The sequence below is a fragment of the Leguminivora glycinivorella genome, chromosome 10 (genome assembly GCF_023078275.1).
Source record: "Leguminivora glycinivorella isolate SPB_JAAS2020 chromosome 10, LegGlyc_1.1, whole genome shotgun sequence".
In the NCBI taxonomy this organism is placed as follows: domain Eukaryota; kingdom Metazoa; phylum Arthropoda; class Insecta; order Lepidoptera; family Tortricidae; genus Leguminivora; species Leguminivora glycinivorella.
In genome coordinates, this window is record NC_062980.1 from 17,446,857 (window position 1) to 17,469,537 (window position 22,681).

The window sequence follows — 22,681 nt, forward strand, 5'->3', positions numbered from 1 at the left end:
ATGCGTAATTATATTCTAGTGTATAAATAAAGGGTTGAAGAGAAAAATTAAAAAAGGAGGAATCAGATTTGATTGAAAGATAATGTTGCTCCTCTAATAAACTAAACCAGGTGCTCCAATGTACCATACCAGCCAAATAATAATTAGTATGCTAGTTTTTTTCATACTCAATACCCATAAATAAATAAAAAACCGGCCAAGAGCGTGTCGGGCCACGCTCAGTGTAGGGTTCCGTAGTTTTTCGTATTTTTCTCAAAAACTACTGAACCTATCAAGTTCAAAACAATTTTCCTAGAAAGTCCTTATAAAGTTCTACTTTTGTGATTTTTTTCATATTTTTTAAACATATGGTTCAAAAGTTAGGGGGGGACGCACTTTTTTTTCCTTTAGGAGCGATTATTTCCGAAAATATTAATATTATCAAAAAACGATCTTAGTAAACCCTTATTGATTTTTAAATACCTATCCAACAATATATCACACGTTGGGGTTGGAATGAAAAAAAATATCAGCCCCCACTTTACATGTAGGGGGGGTACCCTAATAAAACATTTTTTTCCATTTTTTATTTTTGCACTTTGTTGGCGTGATTAATATACATATTGGTACCAAATTTCAGCTTTCTAGTGCTAACGGTTGCTGAGATTATCCGCGGACGGACGGACGGACGGACGGACAGACAGACATGGCGAAACTATAAGGGTTCCTAGTTGACTACGGAACCCTAAAAACTGTCGCAACAATCGTTGAATTTTACAGAAAAATGCCTCAAATATTTATAAAGGTAATGTTTAATAAAATAACAGGTTTTGTCGTTAAGGATGGCCGCGGTCGTGTCATCTAGTAAGTTTTGAATTTTGTTTTATTGTTAATCATATCACTATCCGGGTAGCAACTACATAATCGGAAGTATGCAATATTAATGAGCAGTTATCAATTAATTACTGCTATCGTAATACTTGGATGGACAGAATTATGTAATGCAAACAATAATTAGGCTCAGCCATAGAAAATATCGTCATGATTTCGGGATTGACCCCATAATGCCTCAACATCTTTCATGACCCAATGTATTTGTCTTGCAAAACATGTAGGTACCTATTTGTCTTGCAAAGTGATATGCGCGGACATCAGTCTCATCACCTAGAATTTGTCAAGGTCTACTCATCATCCTCCTTGCTTTATCCCGGCATTTGCCGCGGCTCATGGGAGCCTGGGGTCCGCTGTGACAACTAATCCCAAGATTTGGCGTAGGCACTAGTTTTACGAAAGCGATCTGCCATCTGACCTTCCAAACCAAAGGGTAACTAGGCCTTATTGGGATTAGTCCGGTTTCCTCGCGATGTTTTCCTTCACCGAAAAGCGACTGGCAAATATCAAATGACATTTCGAGCATACGTTCCGAAAAACTCATTGGTACGAGCCGGGGTTCGAACCTGCGACCTCCGGATTGAAAGTCACACGCTCTTACTGCTAGGCCACAAAACCATAAAAAACCAAACTGCTTCCCTGATGTTTTTTTTTTCAAATACAATATTATGTTTATGTAGATTTCCCTTGACCTTGTTTTTTATGATACCTCAGGCCTTAGGCCGCAGGCGACAGTTCATTCCACAGTTTAGCTGTGGCCAGAAGTTTCTGGTGAAACGCACACTTGAGGACTGCCAACCATCTAAGGGCCAGTTGCATCAACCACATTTGACAGACACATCATCGTCACGCAGTAGACGTCTATAGAACTTCCCATACAATAAAATTTAACGAACGCTTTAAAGGTGACAGACGGTTTGATGCAACCGGCCCTAAGTGATGAAGATAGAAATGTTGTGACCTGTTAAAAGGCTGCCAGCATTCTCTTTTAAATACAACTGACTATAGTTTTCCTTGTGAAGTCATGGAACTCGATGAATTCACTACGTGTGTATTGTGACGGGAAGTTATTTGCCGTCACGGTGATTCAATTAGTCTGTTTACTTAATTACTACGAGACGATTAGAGTATATGCTGTGAACGTGTGAATTTTCGTCATTTTTGTACCCGTATGAAGGACAGTTCTTTTTAAAATATAATAGATCAATTCAATCAATCTGACTTTGCTGTGTATTGACTGTGTATTGGCGTCATTATTATTAAATTTGAGAGATTTGATATTAATGGTGACATCTGCAAACTTTTTCATTGAAAATGCCAGGGAAAATATGCAGTTAGCCTGGTCCGGTTGTAGATTCTAGTTATATAAGTATATTATAATTTAAAATGATACTATTGTGTTTTGTATGCTACGGTAATGTTGTGTTATATAAAAAACCTGTTTTGCTTTCCGATAATATTTAGGCATTTCTAATTGTATTCAATCTTGGCCGAGATCATTTTAGGAAAAAGAAGTAAAAAAATCCTTTATGACAAATATAATGTGATTTTAATTAATATTAATTTTCAATTTTTCAGACAGACTTTTAATTGTAATGAAAAAAAAAACACACACGCACACAAAACATCAAAAATAAAGATGTCCACGTTTTAGAATACGCACCTATGTATAAATAAAGTAGAGTATAAATATTTTTACTTGTTAACTATTGATTCAAACTTAGTTCTAATCTGAAATTATATCTAAATCATAAACAGCAAAACCATAATTATTTGTAAACCATGTAACTTTCCTAAATCATACACGCAAAACATCCGTCAGCACTCTCCTAAAACTTCTTAAAATACACTTCCATTCTTCCTACTGTCTCGCGCCAAAGTTTACAAACACTCACCATGGTATGTAACTGTCAAACTGGCCGGTATATTAGTGTATGCGCGTGCGTTTCGCGTGGTGTCACGATGTGGACTGCCGGCGCGGGTTCGCGGGCTTGAGCAGGTACAGTCATCGCCTTTGCCGCAGTAAGATATAATATAAGAGTACAGGATATTATAACAGTAGAATCTATTAAATAATGTTTATTTGTTTTGATATTGTTAACATGGAATATGGGGTAAATCGTGGCGTTGGCAACCTGTCACTGCAATGTCCCAGACCCCTTATTTGCCAAGAGTGGCCGTAGCAGAATGGCATTTCTGCGAAACAGGCGTGATTGTAATGTATGTATGTAAACATGGCCGCAAGGTAGTCTGGCATTTTGTCGACGCGAAACGAATACGAGCAAGAGCGATATCTACGAGCGTTTCGTGAGCGTTTGTACCATTCGGCTACGTACCCAGGTTTACCACTTTGTCTCTGGTATTTATACAGTGTCCCACGGCTAATCACATGAGGAAAAATACCTAAAATATCATAGACAGGGTATTTTGAATATGAATGCAGTTTTACTTAGTTTTAAGACGCAAGCGACAAGCGACACGTATAATGTAGTGATGGTTTTTTCCCGGGACTGTGTAATATTTGATTTCCCGGGAATGAATCAAGATCAGTCCCGAGAATTCTTCACGTGTCACATGTGTTCTTCACATGTGGTTCTTAATCGAGCCAGAAAGTGTGAACCGACCTTGACATTTGCGTTGCTCGTCCGCGTTCCGCTTTAAGCAAGTGTGAACGACCTTGACTTGCTGCTCGTCACGTTTCCATTTCATCCAGTCCGTTGTACTGTTTTAAATCTGTAGTCTATATTTTTATCGCGACATGACGTAATAGTTGCATTTACGGGGCGCGGGAGCTGTTTACGTCTGCGAGGAGGACGGGGTTCGATCCCGGTGACATCACCAGGACAAGGCTTCAATAGCATTCGAGTAACTTTATGTTAGATTAGTAGTGTCATACTTCATATATATGTAGTACGTGTCATTCGTGTCAAATTTGACGGTAACTTGGGGTTTGGGATCATCAATTTTATACCATCAACATCACAAGGACCTGTCAAGTGTTATTATTATATTAGAAGCGATATTTTTCCAATGAAAAAGTGTGTATGTATATTAAAAGACGTAAATAAATATTAATTGGAAATGATACCTCCAATGTTACCTTAAAAAGTTTGTAATATGGGGAGTATATCTTCCGTCCTAAATCTAGAGCAAAACTGAACTTGCAGGTTTCGGGAAAAATCTCGTTACGATCGGTCATTAAAGTTTTCATTGGCTACGTAAAGTTTGATGCTGAATCAAATTATCCCGGCATTTTGACCCCTGTGACAACAAATCAAGATTTTAGGGTTTTAAAATATATGGAAATGATTGAATTATTCCGGTTTCCTCACGATGTTTTCCTTCACCGAAAAGCAACTGGCAAATATCAAATGACATTGTGCACATAAATTCCGAAAAACTCATTGGTGCGAGCCGGGGTTCGAAGGTTCGAACCCGCGACCTCCGGAACGAAAGTCGCACGTACTTACCGCTAGCTACCAGCGCTACGCAGCGGTACTTAGGTACCTATTGGCCCTTTATACTATCAACGTGGGCGCACCCTCGCACATTGAAATTGATAGTCATCTAAGCATGTCTTCCATATAACATGTCTAATAGAAACAAATTTGTTTTAGGATGACAAGGATGTGAGCTCTACCAGCGACGTGTCTGTGCTTCTGAGGCAGCTGTGTGCGGGCTCGTCTAACAGCAAATTGAGGTAACTACATCGGAGGATTGTGTTTTCATTTCGAAATGTCTTGTGCGGTTTAGTTAAAGAAATATATGCCCTTTTGAGAAGATACTCTTCTTGCTACCATGCTTGGTGTTTGCTACAAACGCTAAACATGCCACCATACATTCCTGCCTTTCATTCATGCATCAATAAATTCGACATTCCCAAAATTTGGATTTCGGCAAAAAACTTTACACCCATGCCGATCACCTTCTTCTTGATCGTTCCCTCACTGGATATAGGAATAAGTAAGGGAAGAGTTGTAAATTTATCCATATTACATCAGTAATTGCGAGTTATTTGTATAGGTAAAGTTATAGTGACATTTAGCGACAATCATGCTTCAGTCATGCTAATCATGCGGGCTAGATATACACATTTGACATTTTAACGCATATCAAGCTAAGAATATGGGCCAAATTGTCAAAACTGAGGTTCAGAAGTATCGAGAGACACACACAGTACACATTTTTCTTTGGCAGTAACTCTCTAGAAACTTGATCCTCTTTGCGTTTACTGTGCAAGGATTCTACAGTAGCCTAGAATTCAAATTATTTGTCTGTAGGTACCTACATGTAGTGTTGTGAAAATATCTTAATTCGATGACTCTGCACTACCTGTATGCTACGCTACGTCCACAAAATTTGCAGACATTATTTTTCACTCCTATCTCTATATCATTAAAGGTACCGCTAATTCACATAACTCATCAAGCATAATCTTCCTCCTTTATAAGGACCACATTAACAGACCACCACACCTCTCTCTCGCACACTATCAAAAAAACAGAGACGTCACATGTCACACCCACGATACGCCTTACCAGTTTGGTGAGTAATTAGTGTCGCCAGGTGCTGTATTTGGTTAAAGGATTATGTGTTAGTCACAGAGACAGTATGGAAAATAACAATATCAGTCAAGGTCGAATTAGATTCACATGTTATTGGTTCCGTATCGGATATGCAAAATGTATTGCCTACGGAGTGGCGCTGATTGTCACAAATACACGTAATTTTATGTCATGATCATGAATGTCAAACATGAATACTAGCGGTGATCGTTGCTGGAACAATTTTTATCATAATAATATGGAAAAGCCCACAAGCACATAAGCGCTGATAGCCTAGCGGTAAGTATGTGCGACTTTCGTCCCGGGTTCCAACCCCGGCTCGCACCAATGAGTTTTTCGGAATTTATGTGCGAAATGTCAGTTGATATTTGCCAGTCGCTTTTCGGTGAAGGAAAACATCGTGACGAAACCGGACTAATTCCAATAAGGTCTAGTTTACCCTTCGGGTTGGAAGGTCAGATGGTAGTCGCTTTCGTAAAAACTAGTGCCGACGCCAAATCTTGGGATTAGTTGTCAAAGCGGAACCCAGGCCCCCATGAGCCGTGGCAAATGCCGGGATAACGCAAAGAGGACGATGATGATGGAAAAGCCCACAAAATGAGGCAGCACCAATAGTGCTCCTTAACTCCTTATGCACCTATTAGCGAATAGATAACTGTTGTTATAAAGTATGGGCCGCAGTCGAATTACTTGTTTTGTCATAAACTCATGAAATAAACGTGTTCTCTATTTTTATACTTTATTGTAGCGGCAATATTTAGAACACACGATAATGACAACACCTTCTGAGAAAATTCGAGTTTATGAAATAGGAGAAAGTGATGATGACATGCGGACAGATGAACAGCTGCAGTGAATACATGTGAAACAAAGTCATATGTAACTCCGTATAGACGGATAAAGTCTAAGAAAAAACGTACATCAAAGCCATAAGAAAAAGGTACAGCCTAGATGGCGTTACACCTTTGGGGAACGCTCGGCTAGATGGCTCTGATATAAATATTTTACATTTTAACACATATCAAGCTAACAACATTGACTAAATTGTCAAAACTGAGGTTCAAAAGTTTTAAGCTTGTGTCGATAGATGGCAGTATTTGCACTGTGATTACACGTTTTAATTTGACAGTAACTCTCTATAAAACTCGATCCTCTTTGATATGAAACGAAGAATGTATAAGGAAAAGGGTCCTAAAACTCGTTGTTTTCCATTGCTTTAGACGTGATAACAAAGTATCTTCTCTTCTTTGTCGTTCCTCATGGCTGAGGGACGTGACGAATGTGGACACTCTTCACCAGTTGTCTCCACGTCACTCGATCCTGGGCCCGGTGCATGCTAGCCTGCAAAGGGGTCTTTCTGCCCAAGGTGTGCCCATGCTTCCACTTCTTCGCTTCCTTGCCATGCGTCCCGTGATTGTGAGCTTCTCTAGACTATCTGATGCGTTCCTGCTCAGACTATGTATCGAAGAATCATTTTGCTATTTTTTATGGTTCGCTTCGTCGATTATTATTGAAGCATAATGTGATAATACTTTGTATTGTTATTTATTTCGACATAATTTATGCGTATTATTTAAGCTGCTTGTATCGTTATCAGGTTTATCATCAGGTAATCCTATACTGACATATGTTTTTAGGTATTCAGGATAAGATTTACCTGTTGTTTTATATTCGTATCTGAAAAGGCATGATCAAAGGTTTTTAACTATCTGTCTGACCGAAACTACAAAACCTTACGATGCGCATGATCCGGGTATCCATATCTTGGTAAAGTTAAATTTTACATAAAATAAAAATAAAAAATGTTTATTTTTTAGTCAATTACAGTCCATGGTTGTTAATGTACACTAAACTTACATGCTTAATACTTAATCAATATGTGACACATTGAAAGTAAAAAATAAAATTTTGAAAAACCCCCGACCCCGACATAGTAGACCGATTTTCATGAAACGTAGCTAAAAACACTCCCGACTAACACAGCTTTCAAACAAAAAAAAACTAAATCTAAATCGGTTCATCCGTTCGGGAGCTACGATGCCACAGACAGACACACATACATACAGACAGACAGACAGACACGTCAAACTTATAACACGTCGTCGTTTTTGCGTCGGGGGTTAAAAAACTGCTAACTGAGAGCCTACCACAAACACTTATGTTTATGTTTTTCTTACAAATACATCATAACATCAGTCAAAATGATTGAGACTTGATCACATTTATGAAATAACACCTTAGTGCTTATTGTAATTTTTGTATAAAAGCATGTGCTTCAATAGTTATATCTGTGGCCCATTTCTCAAAACTGAAAGTTATAGACCCAGAGCCCAGGCCCGCCAGACCTTCCTCAAATTCTCAAGGATGAAACTTTGGGACAATGTAGAGTTCATATCGGCGGTTAATGTGTGCATATTTTCTAGTTCGGCCCATCGGCCAATTTTTTGCTATCAAGTGATGAAGGTGAAAAAAAAAAGTGCTTACTTTCCTTAAATTCTCAAGGCTGATTTTTATATATGTGTTAGAGCACGTTGTTAGAAATTGGTTATCATCAATGCCAGACCGTTTCCGCCGGCCATAACTTTTACCAGATGCGACAAAGTTGGCAAAAAACGACTCTAACTTACCTCATTTTCTCAAGCCTGATTTTGATATATGATACGCAGGGACCTGTAACTAGACCGTTTGTAAGCAGCCAGACCAATCGGATGGACCCAACCATCCGCCAGACCGACTTAAAGTTTCGATATGAGCATTAGTAGATTTGAAATATTCCGGGTCTATAAAAGCTAAAAACTTGAATTTTCTACATTAAGCTACGTGTATATTGTATACTTGACGTAATAAGCGACTTTCAAAAATTTTACTTCTAAGGAAATAAAAAAATGAAAGTTAATCAATGTTACAACGGTATATAACTAAACGAATTTCCTTTCTCCTACAAAACATGGTAACATACCTAAGTGACGAACTTTAGAATTACAAGTTTAGGAAGTTTAAACATTTGTACTCAATACGAACATCATCAACCCCGTTATAACCCATGTCGGAGATGCTGAATTTTCAGACACGAATACATTCTTCAAATACATGTATGCCGTTATAAAAAGTTTAGAATACTTTACGTGTGTACACAACATATACACTTAAACTTTCCACCTCATTTTAACTGAACTTATATAAATGCTTAAATAACTTTTGTAGTATGCGAGGGATTTGACATTATATGCAACATACCTACACATAGTGCCTTTATACATAGTGTGAGGTCCCTCGCCCACAAATTAAAAAGGATCGATCTTAAAACTAATTTTAAACCACCTTGTTCGACGATCGAAAAAAAAGTTTAATTTACTTTTCTTCTTTAAATTTATAATAAAATACACATGTACTTACGCAGTGTAAATAAAATTCATAGCTTAAAATTAATCTTGCACCACATATAAACTTTCATTTTTTTATTTCCTTAGAAGTAAAATTTTTGAAAGTCGCTTATTACGTCAAGTATACAATATACACGTAGCTTAATGTAGAAAATTCAAGTTTTTACCTTTTATAGACCCGGAATATTTCAATTCTACTAATGCTCATATCGAAACTTTAAGTCGGTCTGGCGGATGGTTGGGTCCATTCGATTGGTCTGGCTGCTTACAAACGGTCTGGTTACAGGTCCCTGCGTATCATATACCAAAATCAGGCTTGAGAAAATGAGGTAAGTTAGAGTCGTTTTTTGCCAACTTTGTCGCGTCTGGTAAAAGTTATATTTATAATAAAATACACATGTACTTACGCAGTGTAAATAAAATTCATAGCTTAAAATTAATCTTGCACCACATATAAACTTTCATTTTTTTATTTCCTTAGAAGTAAAATTTTTGAAAGTCGCTTATTACGTCAAGTATACAGTATACACGTAGCTTAATGTAGAAAATTCAAGTTTTTAGCTTTTATAGACCCGGTATATTTCAATTCTACTAATGCTCATATCGAAACTTTAAGTCGGTCTGGCGGATGGTTGGGTCCATCCGATTGGTCTGGCTGCTTACAAACGGTCTAGTTACAGGTCCCTGCGTATCATAATATCAAAATCAGGCTTGAGAAAATGAGGTAAGTTAGAGTCGTTTTTTGCCAACTTTGTCGCGTCTGGTAAAAGTTATATTTATAATAAAATACACATGTACTTACGCAGTGTAAATAAAATTCATAGCTTAAAATTAATCTTGCACCACATATAAACTTTCATTTTTTTATTTCCTTAGAAGTAAAATTTTTGAAAGTAGCTTATTACGTCAAGTTTACAATATACACGTAGCTTAATGTAGAAAATTCAAGTTTTTAGCTTTTATAGACCCGGAATATTTCAATTCTACTAATGCTCATATCGAAACTTTAAGTCGGTCTGGCGGATGGTTGGGTCCATCCGATTGGTCTGGCTGCTTACAAACGGTCTAGTTATAGGTCCCTGCGTATCATATATCAAAATCAGGCTTGGAAAATGAGGTAAGTTAGAGTCGTTTTTTGCCATCTTTGTCGCGTCTGGTAAAAGTTATGGCCGGCGGAAACGGTCTGGCATTGATGATAACCAATTTCTAACAACGTGCTCTAACACATATATAAAAATCAGCCTTGAGAATTTAAGGAAAGTAAGCACTTTTTTTTTTCACCTTCATCACTTGATAGCAAAAAATTGGCCGATGGGCCGAACTAGAAAATATGCACACATTACACGCCGATGTGAACTCTACATTGTCCCAAAGTTTCATCCTTGAGAATTTGAGGAAGGTCTGGCGGGCCTGGGCTCTTGATCTATTACAAGTCACAAGCGGAAGACTCTTTCCAACTTGTCATATTAGTCAGTGATTAAGTACCACTTGTAAATTGTAACTTGTAGCTTCGAGAAATGATGGGCCCCTGGTATTTACCTAAGTTTACTGTCGTGTCAAACTATCCTTGAAATGTTCCTTATTAATTGACACATACCTATTTGTAATAAACAATGGGTATTTATTTGATTATCACATACTTTAAACCGATTATAAAATAAAGTCATCAATGACATTGTTTCTAAGAAACAATTGTTAGACCTGATATCGCCAATTCCGTCATGTAACTGATATGATTCCATTCCAACTATAGGTAGATAGATAAAAATTGTGATTACATGTTGTAAAAATGCATTGGACACCTAAAAGTTTCTAGAAAAAATATAATTAAAAAAAACCCCCGACCGCGACATAGGGGACCGATTTACATGAAACGTGGCTAAGAACACTCCCGATTAACTCAGCTTTCAGACAAAAAAAAACTAAAACAAAATAAATCGGTTCATCCGTTCGAGAGCTACGATGCCACAGACAGACAGACACGTCAAACTTATAACACCCCGTCGTTTTTGCGTCGGGGGTTAAAAATACGTCACGACATTGCTCTAAGCGCGACAGCGGTGAGCGGCAGCCATACGTGCGAATGAAAAGTCCCATCGCTGTGTCTCGCTCCAATGTATGGCCGCCGCTCACCGCTGTCGCGCTTAGACCAATGTCGTGGCTGGGCTGTAAGAGCGGTTTCGCACTACGACCGTGATGCTAATCCGTGAATATATTATGGTCCGTGTAGCACTAGTAGTCGTTGAACTATTTCTATGGTAATTTACGTACTATCCGAAGAATGACGGAATGAAATCGGGTGACGGAGATATATTATCATAATTGTTTGTCACAGACTTCTTCCTTTCGTGTCGGAGTTCCTTTTCATACAATGGATGCCAAATAGGCGGCAGCATTAACAGCCCTGTCTGTCGCGTCCCTCAGATCTAGTTCCGGCCATCAGGGTTAGCACATGATTGGCGCGAGAGTATGTCGCCGCGAGCACAGTATAATAAAAGAGTACTATCGTACAGTATGGCCACTCCCGCTCCCCGCTGAAAGTGCCGCCCATCCCCTATCGATTACTTCACAGTTACCGCCTGCCAAAAACGCGAACAGTCGACCTGTCATATCTCACTCATACAAGCATGGTACGCGTTCACCTACACGAGCTTAGAATGTGTGCTAGGAACGCGCCTCTTTCATATATTTGATCGCCAGTGTCCGAGATGTGCCGCGAGATAAACTACCATAGCTGGGCACCGTTAATCAAATAGTTAACTTCGATAATCGTTAATCCGTTACTAAAAAAGTTAACTTCGTTAATCGTTAAAGAGATATATTTCGACAAATTTAACATACGTTAAAGTTAATCGATAATCCGTTAACACGTGAAAAAAAATGAATTTTACTTTAGGTATTTAGGTAGTTGTATCAGTAATCCACTATAATGTATTACATACATACATACATACATACATACAATCACGCCTGTTTCCCAGAGGGGTAGGCAGAGATCACTTATTTCCATTTACTACGATCCTGACAAACCACTTTCGCCTATTACTGTAAAAGCCCGAAGTACAGCAAGCCGATTTCCACTCCCTCTCGGTTACCTCACAGTTACCGCCTGTCAAAAACGCGAACAGTCGACCTATCATATCTCACTCATACAAGCATGGTACCCGGTCACCTACACTAGCTTAGAATGTGTGCTAGGAACGCCTCATATATTTGATCGCCAGTGTCCGAGATGTGTCTCGGGAATCTCGGGATAGACTACCTACTTATAGTATAGACCTTATGCCATTGATACAATTAGATGAAGACGTGATCTATCTCGCGGCGACATACTCTCTGCAATCATGTGCTAACTGCAGTGATGATGATCTACAGACTTGAGATCTGTCAATAAAAACGATCATAAAACTTTTATATATCTACTTTACTCATATAAAAACAATGGGAAGGGCATCCCATAAGAGCCTAAATTAGGGCATCATAAAAGACCTAGGTCACGCGTACTGTTAGGTCATGGAGACTTATTGATTCAGCGGCTCCTTTCTTAATACGCCATTTGCATTCAAATTGATTACGTGTCTGTGGTGAGCTGGTTAACAATTATCTTCTGCCATTTGATATACTATTTTTGACATACTCGTACCTATATTAATAATATAATAAACTAGCTTTTGCCCGCGGCTTCGCTCGCGTTAGAAAGAGACGTTATAAGACGTAAAAAGTAGCCTATGTCACTCTCCATCCCTTCAACTATCTCCACTTAAAAAATCACGTCAATTCGTTGCTCCGTTTTGTCGTGAAGGACGGACAAACAAACAGAGACACACACTTTCCCATGTATAATATTAGTATGGATTAGTGCACGACGCCGCGTTAAAGAGGTCCAAAAATTCGTTTGACGACCGGTCTGGTTTAGTCGGCAGTGACCCTGCCTGCTAAGCCGCGGTCCTGGGTTCCAATCCCGATAAGGGCATTTATTTGTGTGATGAGGACAGATATTTCTTCCTGAGTCATGGATGTTTTCTATGTATATAAGTATGTATTTTATCTATTTAAGTGGGTATATCGTCGCTTAGCACCCATAGTACAAGCTTTGCTTAGTTTGGGGCTAAGTTGATCTGTGTAAGGTGTCCCCAATATTTATTTATTATTTATTTATAAAACCCGCCGCCATAAGTCGCTCCTGTGAAATCTGAGTTACACTAGTGAGTTCGGCTCATGGGACTGTGGGGCTTGTTGCTCGCATTGCGGATAGCCGAGTCCACACAGAGCGAGGTACGTCGCGACTGCGACTCAATGTGCTTACGCGTCAACTGCCAATGTAGATAATGTAGTAGTGCCTCGCCCGAGGCAGGTTGTTTGCCTGAGACAAACGCATGCACTGGCGAGGCGAGAAACGTGCTATATAGACGTGCCTCGGCCGAGGCAATGCGAGGAGCCTCTGTGTGGACTGGACCCAGCTATTTGCGTAAGATTACGAGTACAAACAATTGATGCGATTACGCATCACGCCAATCAAATACAGCAATGTAATAAAACTCGTATGCGAGATCTCGCACCATGTATTGAGCGCATAGACTTAAGTACTGAAATATGGTATTCCAACGCAACGTCGACGTATGTAATTATATCATACAAGTATTGTTAAATGTTATAACAAAGGTAATCCTGTCTATTTTTACCGACTACACAGTATTAATAACATTGACATTGGCCCGACATTCGTGAAAGGCTGAAAGTGGCGTTATAAGATGATCCCGCGCAATGCATTTTAGATTGAGACGGCCTCGCTCACCATTGTTAGCTATCGTAGCTTTGTTTTGTCATTTTGATATGGTTCGCAACTGTCTTTAAATATTTGTTTTCCCCTTTAAATATTTGTTTAATAGTAAAAACGCTACTAAAGACTTTAAAATTCAGGTGAATCTAATTTGCAGTGATAAACGCATTTTTTGCGTTGTAGTTTCCTCGCTATAGTGAGGGGAAAACAATAAATTATTGTCTTCTGTAATATTTGACATAAGAAACCAATATTTAATGATTTTTGGTATTAAATGTGTACGATGACTACGTATTTTTAATTCAAAAATGTAAGTATTTTTTTTTTAATTTTGGTCACCGAAAACGCTGTCGGCCGTGTAGTGACGTCATGGAATTCATGTCAAATCAATCACTGACATAATGACCTTTATGCCTCGTACTTAAAGTGTCAGAAAGTGTTGTTTTCGCACTGAATGACTTCATTCGCAGAAAATCTATAGATTACATGGCTGATGTTCAATGTAGGTAACAAATCAAATTATTTTATTAAATATTTTTTTTTATTTGTTTTTTTTTAAAGTAGTAACACTAGTATTACTATATATAAATTATAAACTGAAATAGATACCATACACTAATGAAAAAGCGACTCTCGCGTCGCTTTTTCTTTAGTGTATGGTATCTATTTCAGTTTATAATGGCTGATGTTGTTTTTGCCTGATTACGTAAAATTATTCTTTATAAATATATTTTGCGGTTTGTAAGTCATAATAAAATATATTGATATATTTTTTCGGCTAATTGAACAGTAAGTAATAATATAAGACAAACTTTAAAAAACCGGCCAAGAGCGTGTCGGGCCACGCTCAGTGTAGGGTTCCGTAGTTTTCCGTATTTTTCTCAAAAACCACTGAACCTATCAAGTTCAAAACAATTTTCCTAGAAAGTCCTTATAAAGTTCTACTTCTGTAATTTTTTTCATATTTTTTAAACACATGGTTCAAAAGTTAGAGGGGGGGGACGCACTTTTTTTTCCTTTAGGAGCGATTATTTCCGAAAATATTAATATTATCTAAAAACGATCTTAGTAAACCCTTATTCATTTTTAAATGCCTATCCAACAATATATTACACGTTGGGGTTGGAATGAAAAAAAATATCAGCCCCCACTTTACATATAGGGCGGGTACCCTAATAAAACATTTTTTTTTCATTTTTTATTTTTGCACTTTGTTGGCGTGATTGATATACGTATTGGTACCAAATTTCAGCCTTCTAGTGCTAACGGTTATTGAGATTATCCGCGGACGGACGGACGGACGGACGGACGGACGGACGGACAGACAGACATGGCGAAACTATAAGGGTTCCTAGTTGACTACGGAACCCTAAAAAGGGTCAAGTAGCCTATTGGCCGAGTGAAAGAGGTCTCCGATACAGATTGGGCAGATATTCATTCGTATATCGAATTTCCTATTGAAATGCGTCGCGGATAAATAATTCTAAATCGAATACTCTCCTGAATGTACCTATTCCAACCGGGGGACGCCTGATCGAATAGACTTCATCTGGCCTAAGGTACCACCGACACATTGATGAGGTTCAGAAAAAGTCAGGGGCACAGATCCACTTCGGGTCGCGTAGCCAGCGAAGTGTGTGTTTTCAGAAACATAGTGTAGAACATCAAGGACGCATGACAAACAGACGTAAGTCACGAGATTATCGACTGTTTCACCCCTTTTTAGAAAAAAGTGGTATGCGACTATGAAAGGATGAAACTTTTGTTACCTTTTTTAAATTGGACTGTGTAGGGCCTTCGGAACGAGGGAGATTCTTGCTTTAGACAAGCTTGCTACAGTGAAAATATTGCAGCCAGTATAAGAACGTCGTCCATGTCTGAAGATGCCTTACAGTTCAGCCTGAAAGCGCCGTGGGTTCACGACCTCTGGACGTGGGAAGGAGTATAGATACTGTCGTATCGGAAGATCAGCGCTGGACTGGCAGTTACCAGCAACACGCTGAGATGTGGCCATTTAGTAGCGCTTCATTCCTTTCTGTCTGTATGTATTTCTAATGTACTTATATTTCTTGGCGGCACGCGTAGTAACCACTACTTCGGATCTCGGAGTCGAACATTTTCGTTTAGGTAGGTTTAGGTAATTATACTAACTAGCCTTCTACGGTATATCATTAGGTGAGTAGGTATATATCACTAATACTTCTTTTAAGTCAGAAACATTTCTTCTAATAAAGCGAGATTATCGTTGGTGGAAAAACGTCTGCTATTCAGCACAGCAGTTCTCAAAAAGTTTGTACAAAAATTAAGGAAAAGGTTAAATTAGTTTTTTTTTTCCATTTTTGATGAATTGAGTTTTTCGTAAGTTTTATTTCGTCATTAAGGTTATCTAGTATCTATTATTTTCTTAATTATAACAATTATCCTGTATAATAACATATACTATACTATCATGTATATTACGAAACTCTATTTATATTACTAAATGTTGGTAACAAAATAGTATCAATTAAAATTTGCTGACGTGGCTATGTACTTTTTGAGAACTGCTGAGCATATTATTAAGACAAAATCAAAATACTATGGTATTATATTATTGTGACGGCGCCCGGATATAAAATGGGGATGGTACTGTCTGGTACGGTGGAAATAGACTATAATGAAGCTAAGCTAAAACAATCAATAGATAATAATATGTTCCAATTCAAGAGCCTGTCATTAAAGTAAAATAAGAAAAATGATATCGTTGCAGATATTGGAATAGGGTTTACGAGTAGGTATAGGTATTATAATCTTGAGCAAACTTTACCTTTAACACTTTCGAAACCGGGCTCTACGCGGCGCTACGACATTTTCGCTACATACGGGTTTCCCCATGTAATCGGCTACGCTTCTACGAGCGGTGTGCCCGACAGTCGGGTTCTTGGTAGCGAAAGTGTTAATGAAAATAATAACGGCCAATGTCCAATGAGAATATTTTTTATAATTAATAATAGTGTAAAAAAGTACATCGAATACGTGTATGAGACACTGCTACTAGGAATCAGCTAAAAGGCTATTGATTCATCCTTATCTATCGTACGTGTATGAGTATGGCAATGGCTACATCCTGTTCCGAAAACCTACTGTTTTAACAACCGAGCTACTAATGTGCCGACGGAAAGTTTCCAAATTTCTGAAATTTTCACATAGGAAAACTTCGGAAACTTTCCATTCTTTGTATGGACAATTGTATGTGTGGAAACTTTCCATTTCATAAATTTAAATTCCCTTTATTTTTCGTGAAACTTTCGTGAATTTTTCATGAAATTTAAGTTTTTTTTGGAAAGTTTCCACAACTTGCACATCACTAAACCGAGCTAAAGCAGCAATCGTCTACACCACCCTTTTCACATTTTTACGTATGGAGTTACATATTTCTCTATGCCTATGTATACGCTAGCGAATATTACGACATCGTCTATTTGAGCTAAGAATTGTGAGGCCAGTAGCATCAACCACACAGGCACCACCGCTAACAGACCCATCAACGTCACGCAACTCACGCAGCAGTAGTCTCTGGAATTTCTTATACATCAAAACTAGCCTTTGCCCACGGCTTCGCTCGCGTTAGAAAGAGACAAAAAGTAGCATATGTCACTCTCCATCGCTTCCACTATCTCCACTTAAATAATCACGACAATTGGTCGCTTCGTTTTGCCGTGAAAGACTAACAACAAACAGACCCACACACTTTCCCATTTATATAGTACATACTAGCTTTTTCTTAGCTTAGTTAGAAAGAGACAAACAGTAGCCTATGTCACTCTCCATCCCTTCAACTATCTCCCCTTAAAAAATCACGTCAATTCTTCGGTCCGTTTTGCCGTGAAAGACGGACAAACAAACAGACACACACACTTTCCCATTTATAATATTAGTATGGATGGATGGATGAACGCAAGAATCCGTATCGGAGGGTTTGATGCAACTGATCCTAATATACGAGTATTAAGTACATATAAGCAACTAACAGCACGGAATGTTGAGGTAAGTAAGAGTACGCACTATAGCAATGTCAAGTTTTGACAACCGGTCTGGCTCAGTCGGTAGTGACCCTGCCTGCTGAGCCGCGGTCCTGGGTTCGAATCCCGGTAAGGGCATTTATTTGTGTGATGAGCACAGATATTTATTTGTTCCTGAGTCATGGATGTTTTCTATGTAGGTATATAAGTATGTATTTATCTATTTAAGTATGTATATCGTCGCCTAGCACCCATAGTACAAGCTTTGCTTAGTTTGGGGCTAAGTTGATCTGTAAGGTGTCCCCAATATTTATTTATTTATTTAAAGCATGAGTTTTATGGGATCGTCTAGACTCGTGACATTGAGGGTGGCGCGTTGCCCTCCGCTAGTCCGCACCCTTCTGATATATTGCCAAGTTAGCCTTCTGCGTCACCCGAACTAAACTTGCGTAGGTACCAGCAACGGCTGGTCCATACAAGCCGATTCCACCGGCTTGCCTAAAATTGATTATTAGTAAAGTACCTTAATGTTAAGGTAGGCTTCTTTTTTACTCAGTGTTGCCTAGCAGAAATTTTCACTAGCCGCCACTGGTAGGTACAATCAGCAATCTATAGGGGTATAGATAAATAATTACTAATTATGTATCTGCAGGAGTGCTCAGCTAATAAGGCGAAAGGTTACTTATTAAGGATAGACAATCAACCAAATATTGGCACTAATAAAAGCGGCAAATTTTTAAAATGTAGGTTTACTGGCCAATTGTCTGTAAAACTTGTGCCTGCCTCAACCTTGACATTGGGGGAATCATCGACGGATCATAAGTACCATAATACTTATAAAAATATTGAAAATGTTGGAGCGAAGGTTTAATTTCCATAGAAAAAATTCAGTTTAACTGCAAAGATTTGGTTGACCGTCTATTGTAGGTATGTCTTTCCGAAAGGCATTAGAATTTTGTATGTAAGCGCAACCACGTCATTGAATACGTACAGTCAACCAATTGGAACCCTAGGCCACTCTACAATCATGTCAAAATGACAAGCAGTAAGAGATTTCTTAGAAATTTATAACATCACTATGACATAGTTCTACAGTGGCCTACAGTTCCAATTGGTTAACTGTACATACTGTCTTGGTATGTCTTGACATTTTCTTGACTATTTGTTTTTTTTTTAGAATTTGTGTGACGAATTTGCTACTGCTAGATGCATTTGGTACACGTTTAACAATACACGTCCTGTCATATAATAAATAATATAGGCAGAGTCTACCTATATTATATTTAAAATAAACATTGTTGCGGAATGTAAGGTATTCCATACATTCTACGACTTTTCTCCTTTTCGCACTAGCTCTAATTAAATGGTTATGGTTTTTACCAGAACATTAATTATATTTGAGTTAGTTAAATTAAATTAGTAGTGCAAAACACATTAATTCATTAGCGACATTAGTCTAGGGCGGGGGTAATTGAAATTAGTGTTTTATGTTAATTGCTAACATAGTGCTTAACTTAATAGAAATTTGGCTGGTATCGTGCCATATGCTAAGTGTAATGTTGATTAATTACCGCTACATATACATATACCGGTAAATAATCATTTCTCAAATATTGCAAAAAAAAAATCAAATCTACCTGACCATACTCGTAAATGACCTTTAAACCAAAGAATATAATACTCACTAGGAGCTTTAAACCTTTATAAAAAGAACGTTCTCTTGTCTTAAATTCCAGCAATGTACTTTCTATTCTTATGCACTTTTATGCAGGTAGTAATCGCTCAATATTAGGCGATCTGTCTGCTCGTTTGCCTCCTCTTTGCCTCTTATTTCATAAAAAATACAACTAATGCCTTAGGTATTGTACCCGACCTTCTATGCAGAACCATGTTCTAAAAAAGTAATAAAATAAACCTCTCAAGCACTTATTTATTTGCACTTTTCGACCAGGAGCCCGAAGGAGCGAACATCAGGATCCAAGAATGCGCAGCTGCTTTGCGTCAACGGTAGCAGCCCGCGGTCCTCTTCGCTTGGGACACCTCAATTGTTGCGGGTAGGTACCTTGTCATCATCAAACAGGCGACGGTCAACCCCTTTCCATCAAAAGCCTGAAAGAGTGGTCTAAGAAGCTGCTTAGCGCCAATAGTGGCAATCTGCAATATTTTCCCCTCAGTACTCCACATCGGGCATTATCAAATGAGCAATTCACGAAAAGTTTGTATATTTGGATCACGCGTCTCCGATTTTGATAAAATGTCCCCGGTACTTTGTATGAAACCTACCTCCTTTTTTGTTACCGAAAATGTATAGAAATCTGGAAACTTTTCGGGAATTGCAAAAATAAATAATTATTGCCAAGAAAGCCAAATAGTGGCATCCCGGAGACCTTTTTTCTCATTGCTTGGAACACTTCAGCTTATAGATACTTGTACTAAAAGATTATTTTTGTACAATCTCAGATACTAGAAGAAACGATCCAAAAGCAAGCCCCAAAGCCACAATTCTCGACCAAAGCCCAGTTAAAGACCTGGACCGCTACCGTCTCAGCTTCAGCCGGAACAATCCAGCTGGGGACTCACTCTTCCAATACCGGACCAAGTTCGTCCAGCACATGCTCTCCAGCCCAATGTATGCTAACAGCAGGGTTGGGAAGCCTTGGGAGACCATCGGCAAGTAAGTGTGCTCTGACATTCTTCCAGCAACTGGCCAACCTACTCGTAATAGCAGCATAATCGTAATAGCATATCCATCGCCATATTTTGCGACCCTCATAATTATCTTATAACTTTTCAACCCAAAAAGGGACACTAGAATTCGTAGTCCGGTTTTCCGTCGCCTTGAATTTCATTGTGAATTTCTAACATTTTGTACAAAGTTTTACACTGCATACCTAATTATGCCGAAATTATAAGAATACTCGTACTTACTAATCTGCGCACTAGTGCGGAAGGTAATTATGTATTAAAAACTATTTTAATAGGCTACTTGCCTCCTAGTCAAATCAGCTTCTTTTTAAGAAATGTCAAAACGAATTTGAATAACTTGCTAATATGGAATTTATATGAAATCGTATTGAGTGACATCACGGTCATCTCAGTTACTTTATATATTTCTACCTGACTTATTAATAAATAGAAATTGGATTAAAAAATAACATCTGTCCATGTTTTTCGTATAATTATCTGATGCCTTATTTCGTGCATGGTAAAAAACATTTCATTTTAACTACAGTCAAGTTCCCTATGTGAAGATCGCATAATTATGTAATTTTGCAAATAAAAAAATATTTAATTCTTTATTTTCAGAATATCCGAACAAATATTAGATGAGATTCTGATGAACTGTGCAAAAGAGATGCAGCTAGAGCACATCATTGATGAACTATACGAAATGGAGACCCAGTGATTTTTACTTATTATAGTAAATAATTGTTTTGATCTTTGAAATAAAATGTATTTGGCTGTTGATTTGTTTTGTTTCATATTTGGCACCTTTTCGTAAACAAATTATTATCCCATCAGATGCTTATGCACAGATCCGTGCTTAACCTTTTCAACGCCAAGAGCCACTAAAGTGGTCGAGTGCTGTCGTGTCCACCACGCCAACGACCATTAAGAAGGCTATGGCGGACGTTTTCAAAGTGACTTTCCTACTGTCAGTTAAGTTTTATATTCGCTCTTCACCAGTTGACTTTTTGGCGTCTATGGCATTTTTTGACACGGGAGGAAAAGCGTTGAAAAGGTTAAAATTAGGGCATTGCATTTTTTTTTGCTCTACACGGCATAGCCGAGGTTGGAACACTTGCAACCCACGATTTTTTGATGCATCCGCACACGAGAGGTTAATGATAAAAAGGAGTATATTTATTTACACATTACAATGTTGTATAAAAACATAAAAAGAACTTAAACTACTAAACTTAAACAGGATAAATATATGTACATAAAAATATTTACAAATAAAAGACAGGAGCAAGCTCGGCGCCGGATGGTAGGGTGCCCAGAAGGCTGGTAGCATTTCCGCGCTGGATCGCGATGCCTATCCGCTGCGCAAGAAACGAGCCAGCCCTCTGGTCACCCGTAGCATCTACGAGGCGCTTCGCCAGCTCCTTGAAGATATAGTGTGCTCCGGGTCCCCAAGGTCCAAGCGTCTCCACCCCAAACGGCTCAAACATGCAACCAGAGTCTATGGTTGCATATGAGGCGTTGCGCTTCGGCGGCCGTGTTTGAAGTCCCGTTCGGCCGGTGCTTCATGTGGCGGCCGTGCCCCAGCTTCCAGGGGTAGAAGTCCCTGGGAGGTAGGACGGTGCCAGAGTGTCCACACATGTGGCGTCCCAGACTAAGGGCCGTTCCAGCTTCCGGGAACGAGGGTCATGCCATCAGGCCGCTTACCATCATCTCTGAAAGTGAGTCTCCTGTAAAAGGCTCTAGGACAAAGTGTGCAGCCATGCGCCCGACTCCCACTCGGAACAGGCAACTATGGCGTCTGTGGCAAATTAAATTTTGAGATCAGAATTGTTTTTTAAAATTTTGGTGACTAAAGTTTGGGTACTATGAATCGATGCAAGGAATGCAGGAAGTGATATGATTGAAATTTTGCGGATCCCAATACCTCCGTGCCTAATAGGAAGGGAGGCTTGGGACCACTGGTCGTTGTCCAAATCGATATTGATGACAGATGAAAGGGTGATCTTTACTATTATGTCCAGTTTTTCTAATAATTCGGGATATAACCAAAGATGGCTGCAACGAAGTGCGTATGTAAATTTTGGAATAAAAAGGCAGTACTTTATTAAAGTATAAGCCATGTGGGAATTAATTTGGCGCAACCGGTCGGAAAAGGTTACAAATTTTTGATAATTTTGGTTAATGAACTCGGGGAAAGATTCGTCAAGTACAGGGGATCCTAGGAGGTGAAGCGAAGTGGGGTCTGTAATTTTGATGTCTGGTGCGAATGTACGGAACCTCGATAGTGCAGCTTGTTTTTGGCTATAATTATTTATTATTATATAATAATTTCGCTATAGCGTTAATGATTGAATGAGAAAAGTGTAAACAGTAAATATATACTTACCTACATTT

At 38.6% G+C, this 22,681-nt stretch overlaps 2 protein-coding genes across 4 annotated transcripts in view; one reads left to right on the top strand and one right to left on the bottom strand.

Moving 5' to 3' along the window:
* The window catches only part of LOC125230690 (transforming growth factor beta-1-induced transcript 1 protein), a 53,852-nt gene extending 50,961 nt beyond the window's left edge, over nt 1-2,891 (bottom strand). Inside the window, exon 1 of the mRNA XM_048135943.1 lies at nt 2,766-2,891. Within this exon, the coding sequence (XP_047991900.1) occupies nt 2,766-2,768 (3 nt within the window). The 5' untranslated portion in view covers nt 2,769-2,891. The remainder of the gene's footprint in view (nt 1-2,765) is intronic.
* The window catches only part of LOC125230687, a 103,951-nt gene extending 82,890 nt beyond the window's left edge, over nt 1-21,061 (top strand). For all 3 annotated transcript variants that reach the window (XM_048135936.1, XM_048135933.1, XM_048135935.1), the window contains 4 exons: nt 4,488-4,570; nt 19,551-19,653; nt 20,060-20,273; nt 20,906-21,061. In XM_048135936.1, coding sequence (XP_047991893.1) covers nt 4,488-4,570; nt 19,551-19,653; nt 20,060-20,273; nt 20,906-20,925 — 420 coding nt within the window. In that variant the 3' untranslated portion in view covers nt 20,926-21,061. The remainder of the gene's footprint in view (nt 1-4,487; nt 4,571-19,550; nt 19,654-20,059; nt 20,274-20,905) is intronic.
* The last annotated feature ends 1,620 nt before the right edge of the window (nt 21,062-22,681 follow it).